The sequence below is a fragment of the Rhagoletis zephyria genome, unplaced genomic scaffold (assembly GCF_001687245.7).
Source record: "Rhagoletis zephyria isolate East Lansing unplaced genomic scaffold, Rhagoletis_zephyria_1.1 Rzeph_scaffold_00765, whole genome shotgun sequence".
NCBI classification, from domain to species: domain Eukaryota; kingdom Metazoa; phylum Arthropoda; class Insecta; order Diptera; family Tephritidae; genus Rhagoletis; species Rhagoletis zephyria.
This window is the reverse complement of record NW_016157849.1, coordinates 33,725-54,192: the sequence shown is the minus strand read 5'-3', so window position 1 is coordinate 54,192 and position 20,468 is coordinate 33,725. Positions and strand designations below refer to the sequence as shown.

The 20,468-nt window shown below is 33.5% G+C and overlaps 2 protein-coding genes across 2 annotated transcripts; both read right to left on the bottom strand.

Annotated features, from left to right (window-relative positions):
• Positions 1-1,318: 1,318 nt before the first annotated feature.
• Positions 1,319-7,255, bottom strand: LOC108361460 (prolyl 4-hydroxylase subunit alpha-2). The gene is made up of 9 exons (XM_017614080.1): positions 7,235-7,255; positions 7,038-7,192; positions 3,936-4,087; positions 2,799-2,955; positions 2,370-2,721; positions 1,818-2,289; positions 1,670-1,731; positions 1,435-1,600; positions 1,319-1,377 (listed from the first exon to the last, which is right to left on the bottom strand). Exons 1-9 carry the CDS (start codon positions 7,253-7,255, stop codon positions 1,319-1,321), a joined length of 1,596 nt encoding a protein of 531 aa, XP_017469569.1.
• Positions 7,256-11,508: 4,253 nt separating this feature from the next.
• Positions 11,509-20,219, bottom strand: LOC108361463 (prolyl 4-hydroxylase subunit alpha-1-like). Its single transcript, XM_017614084.1, has 9 exons — positions 20,029-20,219; positions 13,343-13,494; positions 13,116-13,266; positions 12,854-13,041; positions 12,617-12,753; positions 12,093-12,548; positions 11,889-11,942; positions 11,647-11,812; positions 11,509-11,580 (listed from the first exon to the last, which is right to left on the bottom strand). The coding sequence occupies exons 1-9, from the start codon at positions 20,217-20,219 to the stop codon at positions 11,519-11,521; spliced, it is 1,557 nt and encodes a 518-aa protein (XP_017469573.1). The 3' UTR covers positions 11,509-11,518.
• Between the last annotated feature and the right edge of the window lie 249 nt (positions 20,220-20,468).

Sequence of the window (20,468 nt, the reverse complement as noted above, 5' to 3'; positions counted from 1 at the left end):
TTCAATACCGCCCTTCTAAAAGCTTGCGCATCTCCTCAATTTTTATCAGAAGGAAGTCCCACAGCAATCACTTCAATTTAGGAAATTTGGTATGTCGGATAGAGGAAAAAATTTGCAGTCAGTTCACTTTTGATTCACCAAAAGCACGTCCATTACGGAAACTGAAATTTTAAATTATTGTTTTGTTGTCATTCTCACGATATTCTCTAAAAGCAAAATACATTGCAAAATGTTAATATCGTTTAAACTATTAAAATCTTAAATATTTCTCATGCTTTTGATGTTTTGCTCCTCAATAGGCTCCAAAAACCTTCCCAGCAACCACAAAAATGTAGTACTGCATATCTCTGTTGAGAGTTGCCAGTTTCCATCTGTAATATCCTCTCGGCAACTAGCAATGCAACTGAAGTTCGGTTGCTATCCATTATCGACCCATAAATTTGTCAAAATTTTACACATTTTCTGTCCGATTTGGGCGTTCTTATGTTTCATATTTTCGTTATAAAGTTCGCCTACGTCTTAAGTTTTTTAAATTATTTTTTACAAAGTATATCATCTGAAAGTAATGAATAAAAATTAAAAATTTTCGAAAAAACTTGAAAATTTGCTCATCTTTTGAAAAAGTCAAGAAGTACTATTCCGATCAACACAAAAAATATGTCACACAATGAGGCTAAATATGCCTTTCGAAAGATGTCCAAAGAAGATTTTTGTATATACCTGAAAAAGACCTAGAAAACAGGTTTAGCTTCTTGGCGGAAATAAATGAGACTTATTTCCATGTTTAGCGAACCTAAATTAGTGCAAAAAAGCGCTTTTTACCGAAGTCCTTTTCCGTGTAAACTAGTTTAATTAATGAATTCGTAATGGAGCTATTTTTGTATGTGGTATTCTTTTTACGAGTTTTGAGCTCAGAATGTTTGTTTAGAATAAAAACTGTATATGCCTATGTACCTAAACAAATCAAATTTTGGAAATTCATTCTAAAATAAATAATTAATCAATTAATAATGAAACTAGCCCCTTTCTTAGCTCTAAAATTTTTTATTTAGCCCTTTCTAGCCATTTTTTCTGGAGATTCTAGCCCTCAATGGAAATATATTTCTGGAAACACTATTGAGAACAGTCGTTTCTACCGACCCCAACCACGAACGTAAGTAATTAAACTATAAGTTAAACACTTTAAATAGTTAAAACATTAATGAGCAAATAAGTATTATAATAATAATATTACATTAATTTTTTTATAATTTATTACACTTAACAATTAAGTAATTAGTTTATAAGACTAGCACCTCTTCATAGCAAATTTATCTCATCACAAATCGCAAGGCCTACGATCACTCTGATCATGTTCCCGAATCCAACGATTGAGTACTACAATATAAACAAATACGTTTATAGGGTATTTGTTTTAATTTATATTCAACATACCCCACTTGGAGCCCACTATTATCGGACAACCGCCATGTAGAGTGCGATAATCGCGCTCACCATTCGCATGCAGATTGTACCAGAATGCAGCGGCGCCCTTCTTTGGCTTCAACAGGCGCTTGAGGTAAGGGAAGGCAGTACCACCACCTTGCTCAACATCTGTTAACTTAAAATTAAAAGCATTTGCAGTTAAATTATTTTACAATGGAGGTGATAAGAACTAGCATTTACTCACATAAAATAGAACCGTTGCGATTCGATTTCCCATTTCTATATTTGAGATCGTTTTGTTAGTCTGTAAGAAAAATTTAAACGCTATACCAAAATTCCATTCTAGAGGCATATGTATGTACTACAATTATTATTTTTTTTTCTTACAAAATTCTTCGTAAACCAATCATAGTGTTGCGCATAATGTCCACCGATGCCATAATTCTGAAATTGGTGATTCTCAGCAAAGTTCATATTTAAATTAGTCATATCCTCCGCGCGCACATCAATCGCCTGCAGTACCTTATGCGCAGTTTTCGGTATGAATGAGAATTGGCTTGTGCGCACAGGTGAGATAATGGGCTCATCAGCACCTATTACCTTTGCACGCTCAATACGATTATTGGCTATCATTTTCATTATCGCAATTTCAGCATCTGAAAGGATATCATAGTAGACGACAAGCAAGGGATCATGATTTAATTCCTCGACTTTTATGGGCGCAATCAGTAAGTATGCATGCGTCTCGATAAGATACCCACAACGCAGTTCACGTTCTTCGCGCGGAGTTTGTTTAAATAAGCCATTGCATACATATTTGTAAAGGTTATGCTGGTCAGAATTGTATAGGTTCTCGGGTATTGGCTGCAATTGTTGCAAGAAATATGCTTTATAATTGAGAGAGGGAGAGAGAATGATTAATTTTCCCTAAATAAGCTACGTACATCATGCTCTGCCGTTAGGTTGAGACTCGCGTAATCACTTTCGAAATTTTGCAACTGAAAATCCAAGTAAGTATTTGTGTAGTTCTCGACATCCGGCCGCTCTTTCACCAGCTCAGCATAAGTTTCATTTGCCCCCTTTAAATCGCCTAAATTCATCTTAGATTTGGCCAGTGAAAGCAATACTTCAGCCTTATCTATTTTCTCTGCTAGAGGCAGTGAATGACCGAAGGAGCTTTCAGTGTTGTCTAAGCGTTGCAGCGTTTCCGTGGCCCAAGCGTGGGCAAGTCGCGTTTTATTTTTCTTGGCAGCATATTTAGCGACATCAAAACATAGTTGAGCATTCAATTCGACGCTGATAATGTTGATATTCGCAAAAAAATACTGTTTATTAAAATAGTCTGTGAATTTGACGTTGATGTTCGCACTCACTTATACTCAACACCGTCCAGTATGCCTCGAGCCATGTCCGCTGTCTTGAGCCGGTAGACGTCCTGTATGCGCACGAGTCCTGCAATGGCGCCATCTAATTCCCTAATTTCGGGGTATGCCTGGTGTTTCTTGAAGCGTTCCATTCTGATAAGTGATTCTATTCGGAAATAATGGAGTGAAAGAAAAGAAATATATTGTAAGAATATGGAGCTTTTTTTTACCAAATAACCTTTGTATTATTTAATTCTTATTTCTAAGCTCTTATTCTTAAAACAAGCAACTACATAAAATATAGTATATAATTCCACCATGTGTGAAACTGGGGATTAGTAAGGAACCGGTTCAAAGTTATTTCAGTGATTTTCCAAGCTTTGGCGGAGAATATTTAGATGCCGACTACCAGATTACTTCTTTAGTAAAAATACACCCTGCAGAAAAAAATTATCAATTGATAAAAAATCACCTACTTGTAGCTAGCTGTTTTGCGGGAATTCTATAAAATATATAACTAGTGGTTAGCTACAAAAAACTAACTTGAAACATGTGGACAAGTAATGCAGGAGTAAGGCTCGAGATTGTTTTCTTTAAACGCTTATCTATTTAAATATCCTGCACTTCGCAAATACTTTTTCGAATTGAGGACAAATAAAAGGGAGATCGAAGTTTCATATTATCATTTTGAAGTTATGTCTGACGGAATACAGCAGAATATAGAAACAAGTGTGAAATGTTATAAAATAAATAAAGTAAATAAAAATTAAAAAAATAAAAATTAAAATAAAATATTTTGTTTTCCCATTGATATTTTATGTCCAAAAGTAGTTACAAGTTAGTTGCATCAAATGCAGAGGTAACCACCCTTGACTACATCTAATGCAGAGGTAAACCACCCTTGACTATTTCGCGGCCATCGCCATAGAAATATAGTTAGCTTTCGTCAAAGAAAATATACAGATAATAAGTGCATTTTAGCTCCTTCCTAATCAACATAAAGTTAGCTTATAGTTAGACACATTTCCTGCAGAGTCAATTTTCAAGATCTTAATTGATTAATGGATAGCTACTGCAGATTGCATTACAAATTTCTGAAAATTTAAGTAAATAAGAAAGGTATGTATATTATTAAATTGACATTACTTTTTCCTGATTCATATTCCATTAGATTTTCAACACGCTCCCAGTCCATTGTTAAATGCTTAGTTAGCAAATAATTATTTATTGGGCTCTCGAAGTAATCAGGACCCTCCTGAAGCGCTTCATGGTGATCGCTTTCCAATTCTGCCAAGCGACTGTAAAGAATTAGTGCAATTTATAATTAAAATCGTGGATAAAGTGATTAAATCGTGAGAAAATTGATACCTGAGTGGAAGATCGTCCTATCTCGGCAGCCAGTTCGAAAGGCGCTACCCCTTCTTGAACCGAATTCTGAAATAGGGCGTTCTTGAAAAGTTTTCTTTGATAAGGCGTTTCCGAAGTGGCTGCCAAGATAGGTCGATCTGCCACTCAAGTGTCAATATATTGTACAAATGATTACACACTGCGCTGGCCCTTAAAACAAAAAGAATCCTATTTGCCTAGATATGTACTTCCAATATAAAATTCTATGGCGATCAGATACTTAATGTGTATTTTGTGGCCTCTCGCAGCTGGGAAAATATGAAAATATGGGGAAAATATATAAGTATATTTGTTGTCGAATCCCATTAAACAGTTTTTTATTTTACGATCATGCCTGATTTGGAATCGAAATTTAATTTCAAAATAGCTATGAAATAGGTTGTAAATTGAAAATTCCAACGGTTACAATAGGAGTTACTCAGACACCAAGTTTTAGGAAGCAGTTGTTTGGAAAAATTTGAATTTAGCTTTTTAACAACAATTTGCTCTTCACTGGAGCCTGCAATAAGGTTTCACCTCTTAAGTTTAAATTTTTAAACAAGTGAAATCCATTGTTACAATAAGGGTATCAACCGGATTGGTTTGAAAAGGCTTTATATCTTAAGTACATGTAGAAGAGTTGCCACATTTTTAAATAATCTAATTCAGTATTAATTAAAGTAATTAGGAAAGTGAAGAAGGTGTCAGACAAAAGAGGTTTAAGAAGGTAATAGTTTGAAATTATTTTGAAGAGGGTTACCACCTGTTTGAGAAGTTGAAGTCAATTAATTTATACCCAAGATTTATATACAATAGTTGTCAAATGAAAGAGTTTTAAGAAATATTTAGTTCACAATTCACAATATTTTTGATGTGTCTGAAGGTTGCCATCAATTTAAAAGTTTATATAAATACATTTATTGAATAAGTTAAATGAATTATAAAAAGATGGTTATCAATCAAAATCAGTTTAAAACCCGTTTTTCTGAAATATAGTTACTTGGGTTGCCACGTGTTTAAAAAATCAAATTCAATTTCAAATTCATCAGTTGCTTGAAATATTTATAACAATGTCATATGAAAGATATTTAAGAAGATGCTAGTTCGAAAATTGTTTTAAAGAGGTTGCCGCCTGTTCTGAAAGTCGAATTCAGTTTAATTATATACAAATTATATGAAATTTCAAAATGAGTGTTTTGGAATATTTAATTTGAACGTTTAAAATTTGCTGAGGGTGGCCACCTGTTAAAAATATTAAATTCAAATTATTTAATTAGTTAAATGGATTGTCAAAATATGGGTATCAATCGAAATGAGTTTGAAAATAATTTTTCGTGTTTGTATTTAGGAGAGTTGCCACGGAGTAGAAAAATCAAATTTAACATAATTCATAAGTTAATTGAATATGTAATATGTATCACAATGTCAGACGAAAAAGTTCTAAAAAGATTTTAGTTTGAAAATACTTTTAAAGAGTTTGCCACCTGTTTAAAAAGTCGAATTTGTTTTACTTATAAACAAGTTAAATAACTGGGATTGTACATAGATGTGCAATAAGGTTGTATTTTTTTTGAAGTTAGAACTTTTTTGGCGGTATAGAGTGGAAATTTTATGTATACAAAAACCGACACCATGCGAGATATCTATTCACTCAGAAATGTCTTTATATGAATCATTTAAAAATTTTTTTTTTGAGTTTTTATAGGATTTCAATTTGTTTAAAAAGTTTAATGCAAATTTGGCGTTTTAACGCCATGCGGATTCATTAGTTATTATTATTAGTCAGTTAAGACCTTAAATAACACACGCAACTTTAAAGATGGAATACATTGAATACTCATAAAATAAAGGCATACAGCACAGTGCATTTGGACTTTTACTCCACAATCGATATATTACAGGGACCATCATGAGTTTTGGATAAATTCAGACAACAATGCAAGTTGGTGATTCTACCTTTGATTTTTAAACTTCTCTACTAAACTAGTATCAACTAACAAAGGCAATCAGCCAATGCTGTGTGATAGGGTTAGAGAAGAAGTAGGATTTTCTGCACTATACACTCTGACGTAGGATTATCTAAGCCGACTAGGGACCAAAGAAATACAGATGGGGAAAAGTTGTCAAAAATAGCATTTATAGGGGGTTTAAAAGTTTGACTAAGATACTAACTAGGACTTTCGACCTAGAAAGAGGAATAAGAGCAATTCTGGGCAGGCAGAGTTCTTGGATGAGATTATCAGAGGGCGACGCAATGCAATAAAGGCCGACTTAGATATCGGAAGTGACTGGGATTTTCTTTTACAATTTCCGTTTAGTGAAGAATAAGACAGGTCTACTGAGGGGAATGAGGGCACTTCCATCTACATCGATGGCTCACAGTTGGAAAAGGGAGTCAGTCGGCACGGTTATTTAGAGGAAGTGCAAATAAGGAAATAATATCCTCTGCGCGACGACTATAGTGTCTTTCAGGCGCAGATCTTTGCCAAATAGAAAACTAAATATTTTCCCATAATTTTCTGCTGGGGACTGTATTCGTTAACAGCCAAGCATCATGGAAATCATTAAGAACCAAAGTAGCATCCCCGATTTGGTAGGTTACATTTTTGCGTTTTTCATTAAAAAAACATTTCCCTCCAGTTTAGGGGGGTTGGACGGGTGGTCTCGGCCACATTGTATACATATGTATGTAAATAAGAATATATTAGAAATAACTGCATAATTTTTTTAATAAAAAATAAAAACTAAAATACATTAAAATAAAATAATACACAATTAAATTAAAGATCACTCTGCATCACTCAAACCCGTTTCTAATTTTTTATCCATTTCTACGCGTATCTATCACTAGTTATCACTCACGTCTTTAGGTATTCCAATTTGTTTTCATTCGCTTTTATGAATTTCTCCATATGTCGCAAAAGGACCTCTTCAAACTCCACCAATTTGGACATCTGATGCACCGATGAGAAGAACTCCACTTTGGTCTGAGACAGAACTGCACAAAATGGCAGCAACTGAATGCAAAGCGTTAGAAAAAATAGATCAAATTTCACTACCATTTTCTTTGCGGTAGGCATTTCCAAATTAAGTTAATACAAAAACAAACTAAAACGATTTGTGTGCAACGCACTGCACTGTTTCACGGTCCAACTAAAAACTAACTAAATTCCAGTTAAACTAAAGATGCTCAATTGACCGCTACCGACCAATTATAATACAGATGCCGCAAATTTTTAGTTAGAAGAGGTTAAAGAAAGACCATGATAGCTGAAATGGCATAATCGCTAGGTATTATTGTTTGTGTAACGCGGTTATTTAACCGGTTTCTTCTACTTTACATGCATACATATTTACTTATTGGCCCGAAATAGCTGGCCGGCCATAGAGAGCTTTCGGGTCAATGCGCCTGCAGAAAGTTTAAAACACTGTAGATTTGTATGAATGTAAGCATATTTTTAAATACACACGTGTGTGTATGTATGGTTTTGTTTATAACCGCTCAGTTCTTTCATATGCTTACATTCTAGTTAATAACATGATGCTACAAACAAACAAAAATTCACGAAATACACCCGAAACAAAACTTATTGTAGATTGTGGATAGGGTCGAGTACTTACATCATGAAAATAGGTTTCTTATAAATGCAGAACCCTCCATTTTTATTTTATTTAAAAACAACCATTAACTTTGCACTTGATGCACAGTTTAACTATTTTTCGTCTCATTTTAAAAATCAAACATGTTTAGAGAAGGGTATTTATAGACCTATGACGTTTAAGAAGATTTTAGTTTGAAAATACGTACTTCGAAGAGGGTTATAGTACGTTCCCACTGCACGTAACTCACTCTTCCAATCGTAATTTGCCCTCTCAGTCATAATTGGCGCCCCAATTACGCTTCAAATTACGTAATTCGCCATAAAAATTTTGAGAGCGAATTACTTCATTTGTAAGTAGTTCAGTCCCAATTGCCCTAATTTTCATTCGAAGTTTATCGAAGCTGTTAAACGAAAACGAAAAAGTAATAGGCAAAATACACAACACAGTAGTGGTATTCACCAAATTGAGCAAGTGGCCTTGAACTCTGGCAAAACAACAGATGAGCTCAAGCAACGGCATAGAGCTGGAAAACTATCCATGGCACTATTGGTAGTATCGATGGCTTTTGACTATCGAAAACATCGATGGTTTTCTAAACACTATCGATAGTTTTCACTAATACATACATTATTCAGTAAGAGTAAAAGTGGGCGGTACCTGCTTCATCGAAAGTGACATTTAGGAAAGCGGGGCAAATAATTTAAGAGCGCAGATGCTGCTTGAAGCCAAAAATTGTCGATAAACTTTTGCCCCTTAGCAAAAATATGGACATATTTTAGCAATTATGATCTCATTGTCAATAAAAGTTGATACTAGTATCAATAGTGTTGACATTTTCGATAGTATCGATACTATCAATAGTTGTGACTATCGACTATCGAAACCATCGATAGTTTTCCAGCTCTGGCAGAGTGCCAGGCCATTTGCTCAATTTGGTGAATACCACTAGTATGTCTGCGCATTGCGAGTACTTTCACGGCGATGCGTAGACCATTGTTGCCAGTTTGCGGTAATTTGGCCTTTTTTTGGGATTTTATGACTACCACGTAATAAAATTTATTGCGTAATTGATAAATAAGACACAGTTGGTTCCCTTGAAGTTAATTTTAATAGCAAGTTTTTGAGTTATACAGAAAGTAGTTTGGAAAAAGGTAAAGTGCTTGAAATTAGAAAAACGTGAGAGGAATTCTTCAAGTTGTATATTTTGAAATATTAGAAAAATTTCGAATCAATGATTCTTCTTTCAAATGTCTTGAGTTTCTAGATTCTGAAGTTGCTTTAAATGAATGTAAGATAATTAATTGCAAGTCTTTAGAATGCATAGCGGCAAGATGTTGGCCAGTTTGATTTAAACGACGAATAAAAAAATATTTATTTATTACCAAAAAATGTAAAATTAGCGATGTACAAACCTTTGGTAGGTAGCCGTTAAAAATGGGCTGTAAATGGAGATTTCTTATATCGAAATTTAATGGAATTATATAGTTTTACAATATCTTTCTATCATTCTTATGCTAACTGCAAACGAATTTTTTTACTTCTTACTGAGATCAAAACGAAATAGATAATCATTAGATAGCATTAGAGTTTTCAGGTCAAAAGAAAAAAGATCGATTCATATATTTTGTCAAATAACGTATTTTACTTAATTTTTATAAAGGAATCAGATATAGCGATCTGGCCAAGCTTTTATTGTACATAACTATTTTTTACATACATACATTGTTCATAACGGTTTCAATATCTAGATTTATTTCAAAAAAGTAAGAGATAAGGCGTTTATATACTAACACAATGATATGATCATTCAACAGAAACCAAATTTCCGCCAGGCAACGAAATGACAAAAAAATGTATGCCATTTTAAAAATGCCATGTGGAAACAAACTCACTGACACGGTGCTACACAATACAACACAACACAATGAGACAAAACTTTACGTTTTACATACTTCAAAGTTAACTTCTATTTTAAGATGTTTAATGAACTTACGTACATATATACTTTTTTTGCAATGCGGACGTTTTTTAGTTTTTCGCTGACTCTATGTTTCACTTAAAAAATATAAATAAAAAGAGTAATTAAATGGTGAAAATTTTTTATGAAAATTTCCATAAAGTTGGGAGCTACACTTTTTTGGAGTTGTTATTGTAGTATTAGCCATGATAAAAACATAGCAAGGTATAACCGTTCTCTCAATTTGTCGGCCATGATTTTTTTTTTGAAGTTTGTCAACATTTTAAAATCATATAAAAGTGAAAACAAAAAATTGAAATTGTTCGAAATTGTTGTTGCTTGAGATTGAAAATGAAAATGTGTGTGTGAGTTTGTGAGTAAATTTAAAAATTAAATTGTTTGGAAACGTCAAGAATTTTAAAAGTGACTCTCAGCGGTTCTACCTTACTATATTTTTATCATGGTATTAGCCATAATTTTGTATAGAGTTATTCTCAAGAGGCTTCCCTGGGGAGCCATTTAGTCGGATGGGAAAGGTCATTGAATTCTTTGGCTTTTGCTTTCTCATGTATATATTTTTTTCTTTAAATTTTTATAGATTTTCTGGGGCAAACCGTAGTTCGAATCGATTCACGGATCGAATCGGGACTAAAAAATCGACAAGAAATAGAATCGATTTAATCAATTTAAAAACGGCATCTCTACTAAGAATTAAATGCAATATATGCAGTCAAATCTAATTTACTTAAAAAACAATTTTTTGCATTTTTAGAGTTTTTGGCGGACCTATATATTATAGTTACTATAAAAAAATGGTTAAATAAAGAAATGGGTATTATTATTGGGAGTCTCCTGATGATATTGATTTTCATGATTTTCATAAAAATATTGACTTTCATGAATTCTATACCATTTCTACGAAAAGTTGTTTTCTCATATAAAGTACATGGAAAACTTTAAGCGCTTTGAGCCACCACTAAATATTTTTTGATTTAAAATAAAAATATGGGTATATTTTTTCGGTATAGAACAATCCTAAGAGCATTAAAATTCCGACTAGGGTTCATGTAAAAATTTAGGAATACCGTTAGTTTCTTGATGATCCAATGATCGGAAATAAACTAAATAAGTATGGGGCCACCCTTGGGGAGGAAAAAATTAATTATCGATATCGGTTGACGTGGTCCAAAGATATCCTGCAACAGACATTCAAAAATAATAAAACATACCGACGAATTTAAAAGGTCCTCTTTTTTGCAAGTCAGTTAATAAAAACGGGTCGGTTCAAAACTAGTTGGCCTTGTATGTGTAAGGAAACTTGTTAATATTCTATATCACCTTTTGGTCCGGGATGTATGCTAGCCAGATATTGCTATGCCTACAAAGGATTGGGATCATCTCCTACTAATACTATTCCTTCTGCACAACGACATACGTTGCAGCAAAGGAACTGAACATACAGATCAACGATTTCAAATCATGCTGGACCATTTGTGTGGAGTAAGGCTATGAAAATATTTCAGACCTGTCGTGGGGTGAACAACTAGGCTTTATGCTACTTATGTGTCAAAGAGCACAGTGAATACTTAAAATATTATATTTTTAATTTTATTCGAATGCTGGAGTATCTAGCCCCATATGATTCTAAGAAAGCCACATTTGCCTAAAGTTTTTCGTGCTCAAATTAAATTTATTAAATAGCTATGGGGTTTAAAAATTGTCTAATACAAAATTTAAATAATACAACCTATGTATATACATATGTATGATTTATTCCTTATGACTATTCCTTATAACATGGTAGCCGGAACACTTGATTTCTTTCACGGATCCACTTGTTTGTAACTGTAAATATAAATATTTAAGCAAACAAATATTCGAACAGTAATTATTGAGAATAGAAAAAATTACCCCACTTGGAACCAACTAATACTGGACAGCCCGCATGCAGGGTTTTATAGTCACCCACGTATTGATTATTAAGATTATACCACATTACAGCAGTACCCTTCTTAGGAAAAATAGCAGTTTCTATATTTGGAAATACAGTCGCGCCACCTTGCTCCACATCAGTCATCTATGAAAGTGTATGTATGTTTGAAATTGCATTATTCGAGGTTTGGAGAAAACATTGAAAAATCATGCTTGCTTACATAAAAGAGAACAGTAGCCTTACGATCACCTTGCTTCGCCACTATATCCGTTGTCTGGAAGCAAATAAAAATATATTAAAATATCTTGCAATAATACATAAGAGCCTAATGGTTACTAGGTTCACGTAGCTATTCATTTCATTTAGCTAGCTAATTTAACATAGTATGATAATGATGAATACCAAGTCTAACAAAGATATTTACCATAGATACATTGAAGAAATCGTAATGAGTACTATAATGACCACCGAGTCCATAATTCATCACTTGTAGCAATTCTGAGCCGAACAGATCGAACCCGGTCATATCGGCAATACGTTTATTGATACGCGTAGTAACTTCATTTCTGTTATCGGCAAACCATGCAAACTTCGAGGTACGGGAAGCAACCACTTTACTGCGTTTATATTCTTCACTATACACTGTAGCGCGTTTCAGCACGGGTCGTGCCATATCTTGAAGCGTGCCGATTTCCTCATCGCTAATGACATCATGAAACATGACCATATATGGATCGAGACTCACAATTTCCATCTTAATAGGCGCCAATTTAAGATATGCGGTTGTCGTAGTGTTGTAGAGGCAGTAAAGCATAGGTCTTCGACTCGCGTACTCACCGCGACAACCACGTTGATAGGCGTTGGGCTCTGTTTTCGGGTGCTAAAGAGAAGATATATTTGGCAAATTCGCCTAAGGTTAAATTAGTAATTTATTTACTACGAACTCACTATCACTGGTTGTGGATTATAGATTTGTATATGCTTCTCTAGCTCGATTCTTTTGTGAATTAGATTCGATTCTGGAGGCTGCAACGTTGGTAAAACAAACATTGCATTTATCACTGATAGCGCGTCTTGATGCCGAACTAAAACAAAGAAGTGAGTAGTTATAAGCAATATTTCTGTGATTTAAAATTAGCATTTTACACTGCAACAAAGTGTCCTAAATGTTAAAACGGCACTTACACTGCCTTAGTAAGGTTTCAGCATAGAGTTCCATTAACTTATATTGATTTAAATTATGCAGTTTTGTAATTTCATCTTCTCCGTACAGTTGTAGGGCTGTGTATAGCCAATAGCCCGCGCTTATATATTCTTTTTGATTGAACAACTCATAGCCCAAAGTATAGCAATCGAGCGATGATAGGTTTGTGCTGTGAAAAGGATTTAAATACAAAAATCGTTTTAAGAAAATATAATACATTTGCTTCATATATTTCAAATGTACTCGTATGTTCTGCCATTGATCACACCATTAGCTAGATCTGCGGCCTTAAGGTCATAGGTATCCTGCAGTCGGCTAATCGCTTGCACCGCTTCAACTAGATCACTTTCTTTGGGCAAATGAGACCATTGCTCGCGTAATATCTTTGTTTGCGCTATGTTAAATTATATCGACCATATTTAGTACTATTGAGCTTGACTTAAGATAAAATATTTAAATATCACATTTACCATCACCAACACTTTGCCTCATATAAATATCCAAGTATATCCAATCCTTCTGCAATCGCCGCACTAAGGAAAATACATTCGTTGGAATCGATATATAGTATTGGCTATTTTCGCGTGCCTTGCCATTTTCCTCACGAAGACTAGTAATCACGCTATAGATGGATTGCAAAATAAAATAAACGTCAATAAAACAAATATCAACTATCTTATTTTTTTTACTTTTAGATTGAAGTTTATTGCACTGTAATTTAATTAAGAACAACAGTAATATTTATTAAATATTGGGCACGTTCAGAAGGCGCAACAGCTCAGTAACTGTTGCGATTGCACCTTCGGAACGCGTTGTTTTGCACTTCTGATCAACTGGACAGTTGCGTGTTAGATGATCGTAATATTTTTATGATCATTTGAGACAACATGTTGTGTGTTTTGAATTTGACAGCTAATGTATCAAGCCGTTCGGAAGGCGCATTATGATCACTGATTTTTTTTAGCAACGGTTGCGCTCAACTTCTGCGCCTTCTGAACCTATCCATTATTTCATGTCAAACCGTTCAACTAACAGGGCGATTCTGGCAACTCTCATTCAGCTCACCACAGACTAATGGAAAAATCTGCTAACGGGGAGGTCTTAGCGTGTTTATTTTAGCAATGAGTTAATTACAAAAAAAAAGAAAAAGTAAAAAAGTCTAAGTTCGGGTGGAGCAGAACATTATATACACGGCGCACTATAGGCAAAACACGAGTTTATTTTTAAAAATCGCAGATCTTCGCTTAGAAAAGAGATAGTGGAATGAAAATTTGTTTAACGAGAAGATAAATGATCATACACTAATATAGGAAAACTATAGAGAAGTTAAAACAACAATAATAATATCGTTCAAAATGTCACTTTTTTTGAAATTTTGGATTTTTGCTCCCATTCCACTAGAAAACACTATCGGGCATGTTCTGAAATTCGAAACTTTGAACTCGGCTCGATTTGCCAAATATTTTTTAATTATATCTGATGAAAAGAGTGAATGTTCTAATTGAAAACCGTAAAAGAAGCAGCAGCGATATGAAATAAATCATTTTAATGGGAGACTTGTAAATTTTTGGGTTAAAAACCATCGAGAAAATTATCGAAATCGAGTCGATTTCAAATTTTCGAATTTTAGAACATGCCTGTATACTTAATACATCATTCGCATTCTTTCTGAAAGATTTCTCTTTATTTTATCTTAAGACTCGATTCTTGGGACATTGGATGCTGTACCCGAGTGACCAGATTGGAAAAAGAAAAGCTTCCTTTAAACTCTAATAACTCGTAAACTATCAGCTTTCACAAAAAATGTATGTATATAACAAAAATGGTTATACTGGTCGATATCTTTACGAAAGTGCATCATTTTACCTTTTAATACAGAGTCTGTCATATATGAAAAGCATTTTAACCCTTTCAAGGCAGAAGAAAAAGGTTCTCAATATGCTTTTGAAAGGTTAAACACCTAGGATATCACTGACCATTATAAGGGACCCTTAATGACGGCAAAGCTCAAAGCTTTACAAAATTGTTGATTTAATTTTTTAAATGATCGATCCAAAATTAGCCAGTATGCATATTTTAAAATTTTGAGAATTAGTGGCTGAATTTTTGTACTGAAAGGGCTAAGAAAGCTTTAGTTTAAGAGTGTGTACTAATTGCCTTTCACCATAAACGTCGCCAATCTTCAGTAATTTTTGCGTTTCAGATTACGACTAATAAAGCCCTTGGACAGATATTTTGAAAGGTTACGCTATACCTTAAATACTTAACTCTGCATTCAAATATTTTTTTTCATTTTTCTTTATGTATTTACTTCACATTTGCTAATTTTTTGTACGCCTCACGTCACGCCCATTTTATGCCCATAATTTAAAAAAATTTGTATATTCATATGAGTTCAGGTTTACAGGGGTTTTTGAGGTCGCTGAATTCGAATCTGAAGTCAACATTAAAAAATCAAAATCGCCGTTCCAATATGGCGGCTAAAATCTTAAACGCAAAATTTTGTTAAAAATAGTAATAAGAATTGCTTATTATATTATTTATAAAATAACTAAAAACAAATGAAAAACTCTCAATATTATGTGGTTCAAAATTGCATCTTTAACAAAAGGTCGACCACGGTCGAATTCCATATTTAGTATTATAGTTTAAAATTCAATTATCTTGAAATAAATATAAATTTTTTATTGGCGAAATTTGGAGAAAATCACTTATGACATTTTCTTAAAACTGAAGATTTCATTAAATACTAATCAGTTGAACATATTAATTTTTTTTTTTAAGTAAACCTTGTATAGTTCTTATCTGAAGAAGAAAACCCATTTTACAAAATTAAAATCGATCGCCAGTATGGCTTTTGGCGTTGTTTTAAACTTTACCATTACATTTTTATTTTTCAGAGCGCCGCGTCAACCACAGAAACAAGTACATTAAAAATATATCAAAACGTTTATTTAGGCGAACAAGTACCGAAATTACTAACTTTTTCATTGTCACTCGAAAAAAATATAATTGTTTTTTTTTCAACTTTGTTAAGTTTTATAATAAAATGTTCATGTTTGAGGCAATGGGCGTTGGCATCAAATGCAACATATCTGTGAAGTTTCAAGAGTGCACCACCAAATTAAAACAAATTGCAGAATATCTGTCACAGCTATTTTGGAATTTTTGAAATTTTACCATTTTTTTAATTTTAATAATTGAGGTTACTTCAAAATATTTAACAATTTTATTGAGCTGGAGGACGTTTTTAATGAAAAACAAGTAAGAGCACCGCTGTCTTCGGCTATGCTAAAGGCTTCATACCTTTCATGAACGTCAGTGGTACAAGAGATAAAGTTTATACAGCATAGATTTTGACGATTTTCTCAGTAAACTTTGTATTATTATTTATAAAATAGCTTACGAAATTTATCGGTTTTATCTGTCCAAATAAAAGAGTTTTACAGTAAAACCCCATATCTGAACAATCAGTTATATGGGGGGCAATAAATAGGTTATAGTGACCCGAACTTTGTTAATTTTACTGTAAACTTTCTGTTGATAAGGAGTGAAAATAGTGCGAAATTTCATGTTCGTAGCTGCATAAATGGAGAAGTTATAACGAAAAATCTCATATCTGAACAATAAGTTGTATGGACACAATAGGTTATAGCGATCCGATCTTCGCCATTTTCACTGTAAGTATTTTTTTGATAATGGGTGGAAATATTGCAAAATTTCATGTTCCCAGCTGCATAGATGGAGGAGTTATAACAAAAAATCGCAATCAGTTGTATGGGAGCTATATTTATGTAATTTTTATGAAATAATTGGTTATTTTCACTGTAAGTATTCTGTTAATGGATGGAAGTATGGCAAAATTTAATTTTCCTAGCTGCATAAATGGAGGAGTTATAACGAAAAATCGCATATCTGAACAATCAGTTGTATGGGAACTATATGTTCTAGTTACCCGATCTTTGTTATTTTCACTGTAAGCATTTTGTTAATAATGAGTGAAAACGGTGCAAATTTTGATGTTCCTAGCTGCTTAAATGAAGAAGTTATCTCAGAAGAAATCTCATATCTGAACAATCAGTTGTATTGGGGCTATAGGTTATAGCTACACGATCTTCGCCATTTTCACTGTAAGTATTCTTTCCATAGTGAGTAACAACAGCGTAAAATTTCATGCTCCTAGCTACGTAAATGGAGAAGTTATAACGAAAAATTTAATATCTGAACAATCAGTTGTATTGGGGCTATAGGTTATAGCTACACGATCTTCGCCATTTTCACTGTAAGTATTCTTTCCATAGTGAGTAACAACAGCGTAAAATTTCATGCTCCTAGCTACGTAAATGGAGAAGTTATAACGAAAAATTTAATATCTGAACAATCAGTTGTATAGGAGCTATACGTTATAGTCACCCGATCTTTGTAATTTTAACTGTAAATATTCTGCTGATAATGGGTGGAAGTATTGTAAAATTTCATGCTCCTAGCTGCATAAATGGGGGAGTTATAACGAAAAATCGCATATCTGAACAATCAGTTAAATCGACTCAGCTCGACGTTCTGATCATATAAGTATACATTTTAATGGGTCTATCTCTTCTTATTCTGGTACTTATAAACATCGGACCAAAGTTATAATACCATTTCATGCTCATGAAAGATATAACTATTGTGGAGAAGTAACAATATGTTATAAACTAATTCAATAAAATTTTTGAATATAATTATTATAAGGCCATAAATACCAAAAACGAGTTACTTCGAAATGTTAAAACTAAACGATGAAAATATACATACTTCTAAAACGAAGGATACTAGTGTAATAAGACTAGTAGCTCACCAAATGAAAAAATATATGTTGAAAATACATGCATTGAGTAAAATTCCATTTTAAGAATTTTTATTGGTGCACTCAAAATTCAATCTAAAATTGTTATATACGTGAAGAGAAAAATAAATATGTGCATAAGGAATACTGTGTAAAAATCTTAGACGCCAATATTTAATCACTTCTAAATAACTAGTTTTCACCTAGCGGTTGAAATTCAACCGCTAAAATCAAGGATAGTTTATGTGAGTTGAGTTGAGGTGAACTACCATTAATTGGAAAGAATTAGGTGGAGGAGAGTTTAACGAAGTACTCAGCATAACATAATATTTCATAGCATGACATAACATACCATAACATAAGATTAAATAACATAACATAAGTAGCATAACACACCATAATATAACATCGCACATTCTTCAGATGTATCTCCTTTTTTATCGCCATCACTTTCTTCCTGTCTATCTTTGTCTCTATCGTTTTTTTTTTGTTTATGTTTATGTTTATGTTTATGTTTATGTTTATGTTTATCTTCATCTTCATCTTCATCTTCATCTTCATCTTCATCTTCATCTTCATCTTCATCTTCATCTTCATCTTCATCTTCATCTTCATCTTCATCTTCATCTTAATCTTTATTCAAAACCATTTCTTTTGATACTCGTATTCAATTGAAATATTGTTTAGAAATAAAAATTTTAGAAAGCCCCTTAGATAGATACCCAAATTTTAATAATTAATTTAACGTACTAAATACTTGGAATTTAAATATTTAAACAGGTGACAAATCTTTTCCATCAACTCAAAATTAGTCTTAGCGTTGAAAATAAAGATTTCTTGACACACTTTCGTTTGACATTCATATTTTGATGTTTCGTATAATTCGAGTATAAGTTAATTAAATTCGACATTTCATGCAGGTCGAAATATTTTCAAACCATTACCTTCTTAAAACCTTTCCGTTTGGGATGCATATGGTGATACATACATACATACTCCTCTTACCTATTTCCCTTAATTCAAATTGAATTTATTTTTTAAACAGGTGCCAACCCTCCTATAGTCAAGTTAAAAACAAAGATTTTCATAAATATTTCGATTATTATCCATTTTGAATAATTGATACCTTTTTTAATAATTTGGATATAGATAAGTTTTTAAAAGGCGGCAACTCTTTTCAAAAAAATAAATCCTTACTGCACATCTACAGCCCCAGCCATTTAATTTGACACCTCACTTTTGAAACTCGAACGAACGGCACGGATCTGATGATATGGATTATTGAAAAATGTGATTTTAATTGTTCAACAGGTGGCAACTCTTTTCGAAAGAAAAAACCAATTGCACATCTGCATCCCAAGCGCTTTAATTTGACACCCCATTTGTGAAAATCGAACGATCGGTGCAGATCTTTTATGCGGAACAAAAAATTCCTTCGTGTATTATATACATATCGTCGTTTAAAGTACAAAGCCGCGTATCGTCATTCTTCAAAACCGCGTAACTGGCATTAGCTGCCAAAAATTGGATTTGCTCACACAAGCTCTTGGCTCAATCCTTATCCATTCGTTATGAAATATGCTGGCCAGGTATGCGATTGCTTTATAAAAAAGATAACCATTTTAAAATATGAGTGTTTTTACGCTCTATAAAATAATTCACGTAACCTCACATACGCGGTGTTGCATTTTGTTAATACGCGGTTTTGTACTTTAAACGACGATATAGATTCTCTTTTCTAAACGGTTATAATGGTTGCAGCGCATAATTGCGAAAGGTGGGGAGAGGCACGGGGGTTACGCGGTTTCGCGGGCCGGCGCGCGAACGCGGACTACCGCGACGCTGGGCGCTTTCAAAATTGTTTACTTCCAAATCCGTCCATTTAACTTGTTCATTTACTAGTTTTCGTCAAATGTAACTGGGTGACTACCTATGTGCACTAGTGCCAGCCAGATAAATGCCTTACGTCTATTTCTGTCGACAGAAACTGTGACTGACGAGTAATATTACGAAAACTGTACAGTGCCGCTCTAAAACTCAAAATATTTTCCAGTTGGGATGCAACTACGTTCAAATTTATCGCAGCACATTTTTATCTTTGAGTCGATAACATTTTTATTTCCACGTTTCTTATAACAGTCGCGCTATTAAAATTGTCATATTCCAAATACTCAAAGCTTTTTGGCTGCAGTCTTGAGTGACAGAATAAAAAAAAAATTGTCCGAAATATTGCTGGAACTTTGCTCCCTCTTAGCTTTCAAAAATAAAAGTATTTCTTTCTTTTACACTTAGCCGATCCTTCTCTAACACTTATGAACAATATTCCACCTGCGTATGACAAGCAACTTTTCCTCTAACTCATTTGCGTAATTTTCCAAATTTTGTATGAGAAAATTTTCTGTTTCGAGTAGTTGTTCCAGGCCGACAATTGATGTTGTAAGACTGTCTCCACCTTCCATGCTCTGTGACGCGCCATAGTCGAACGCGATTAGCACAAACAACAAACCGAAAATGCACATGACTCCCGTGTGCAATCCCAGACTCGGCGTATGTGAATCGCCCGATTGTCGGTAACTAAATGAAAGCGATAGTTTTTTTCATACAGCTAGTAGTGTTGTTAAATAGTACCTAGACGCTGAAGCTGAAGTGATAAAAGGCGTACGGCTAGCAGAACTTAAAAAAAAAAAAAAACACTTTCATGATAGCGCCAATACTTATTTCCTTCTCTCGTAGTCTGTATGTGCATACTTTGTTTTGTTTATCAATGA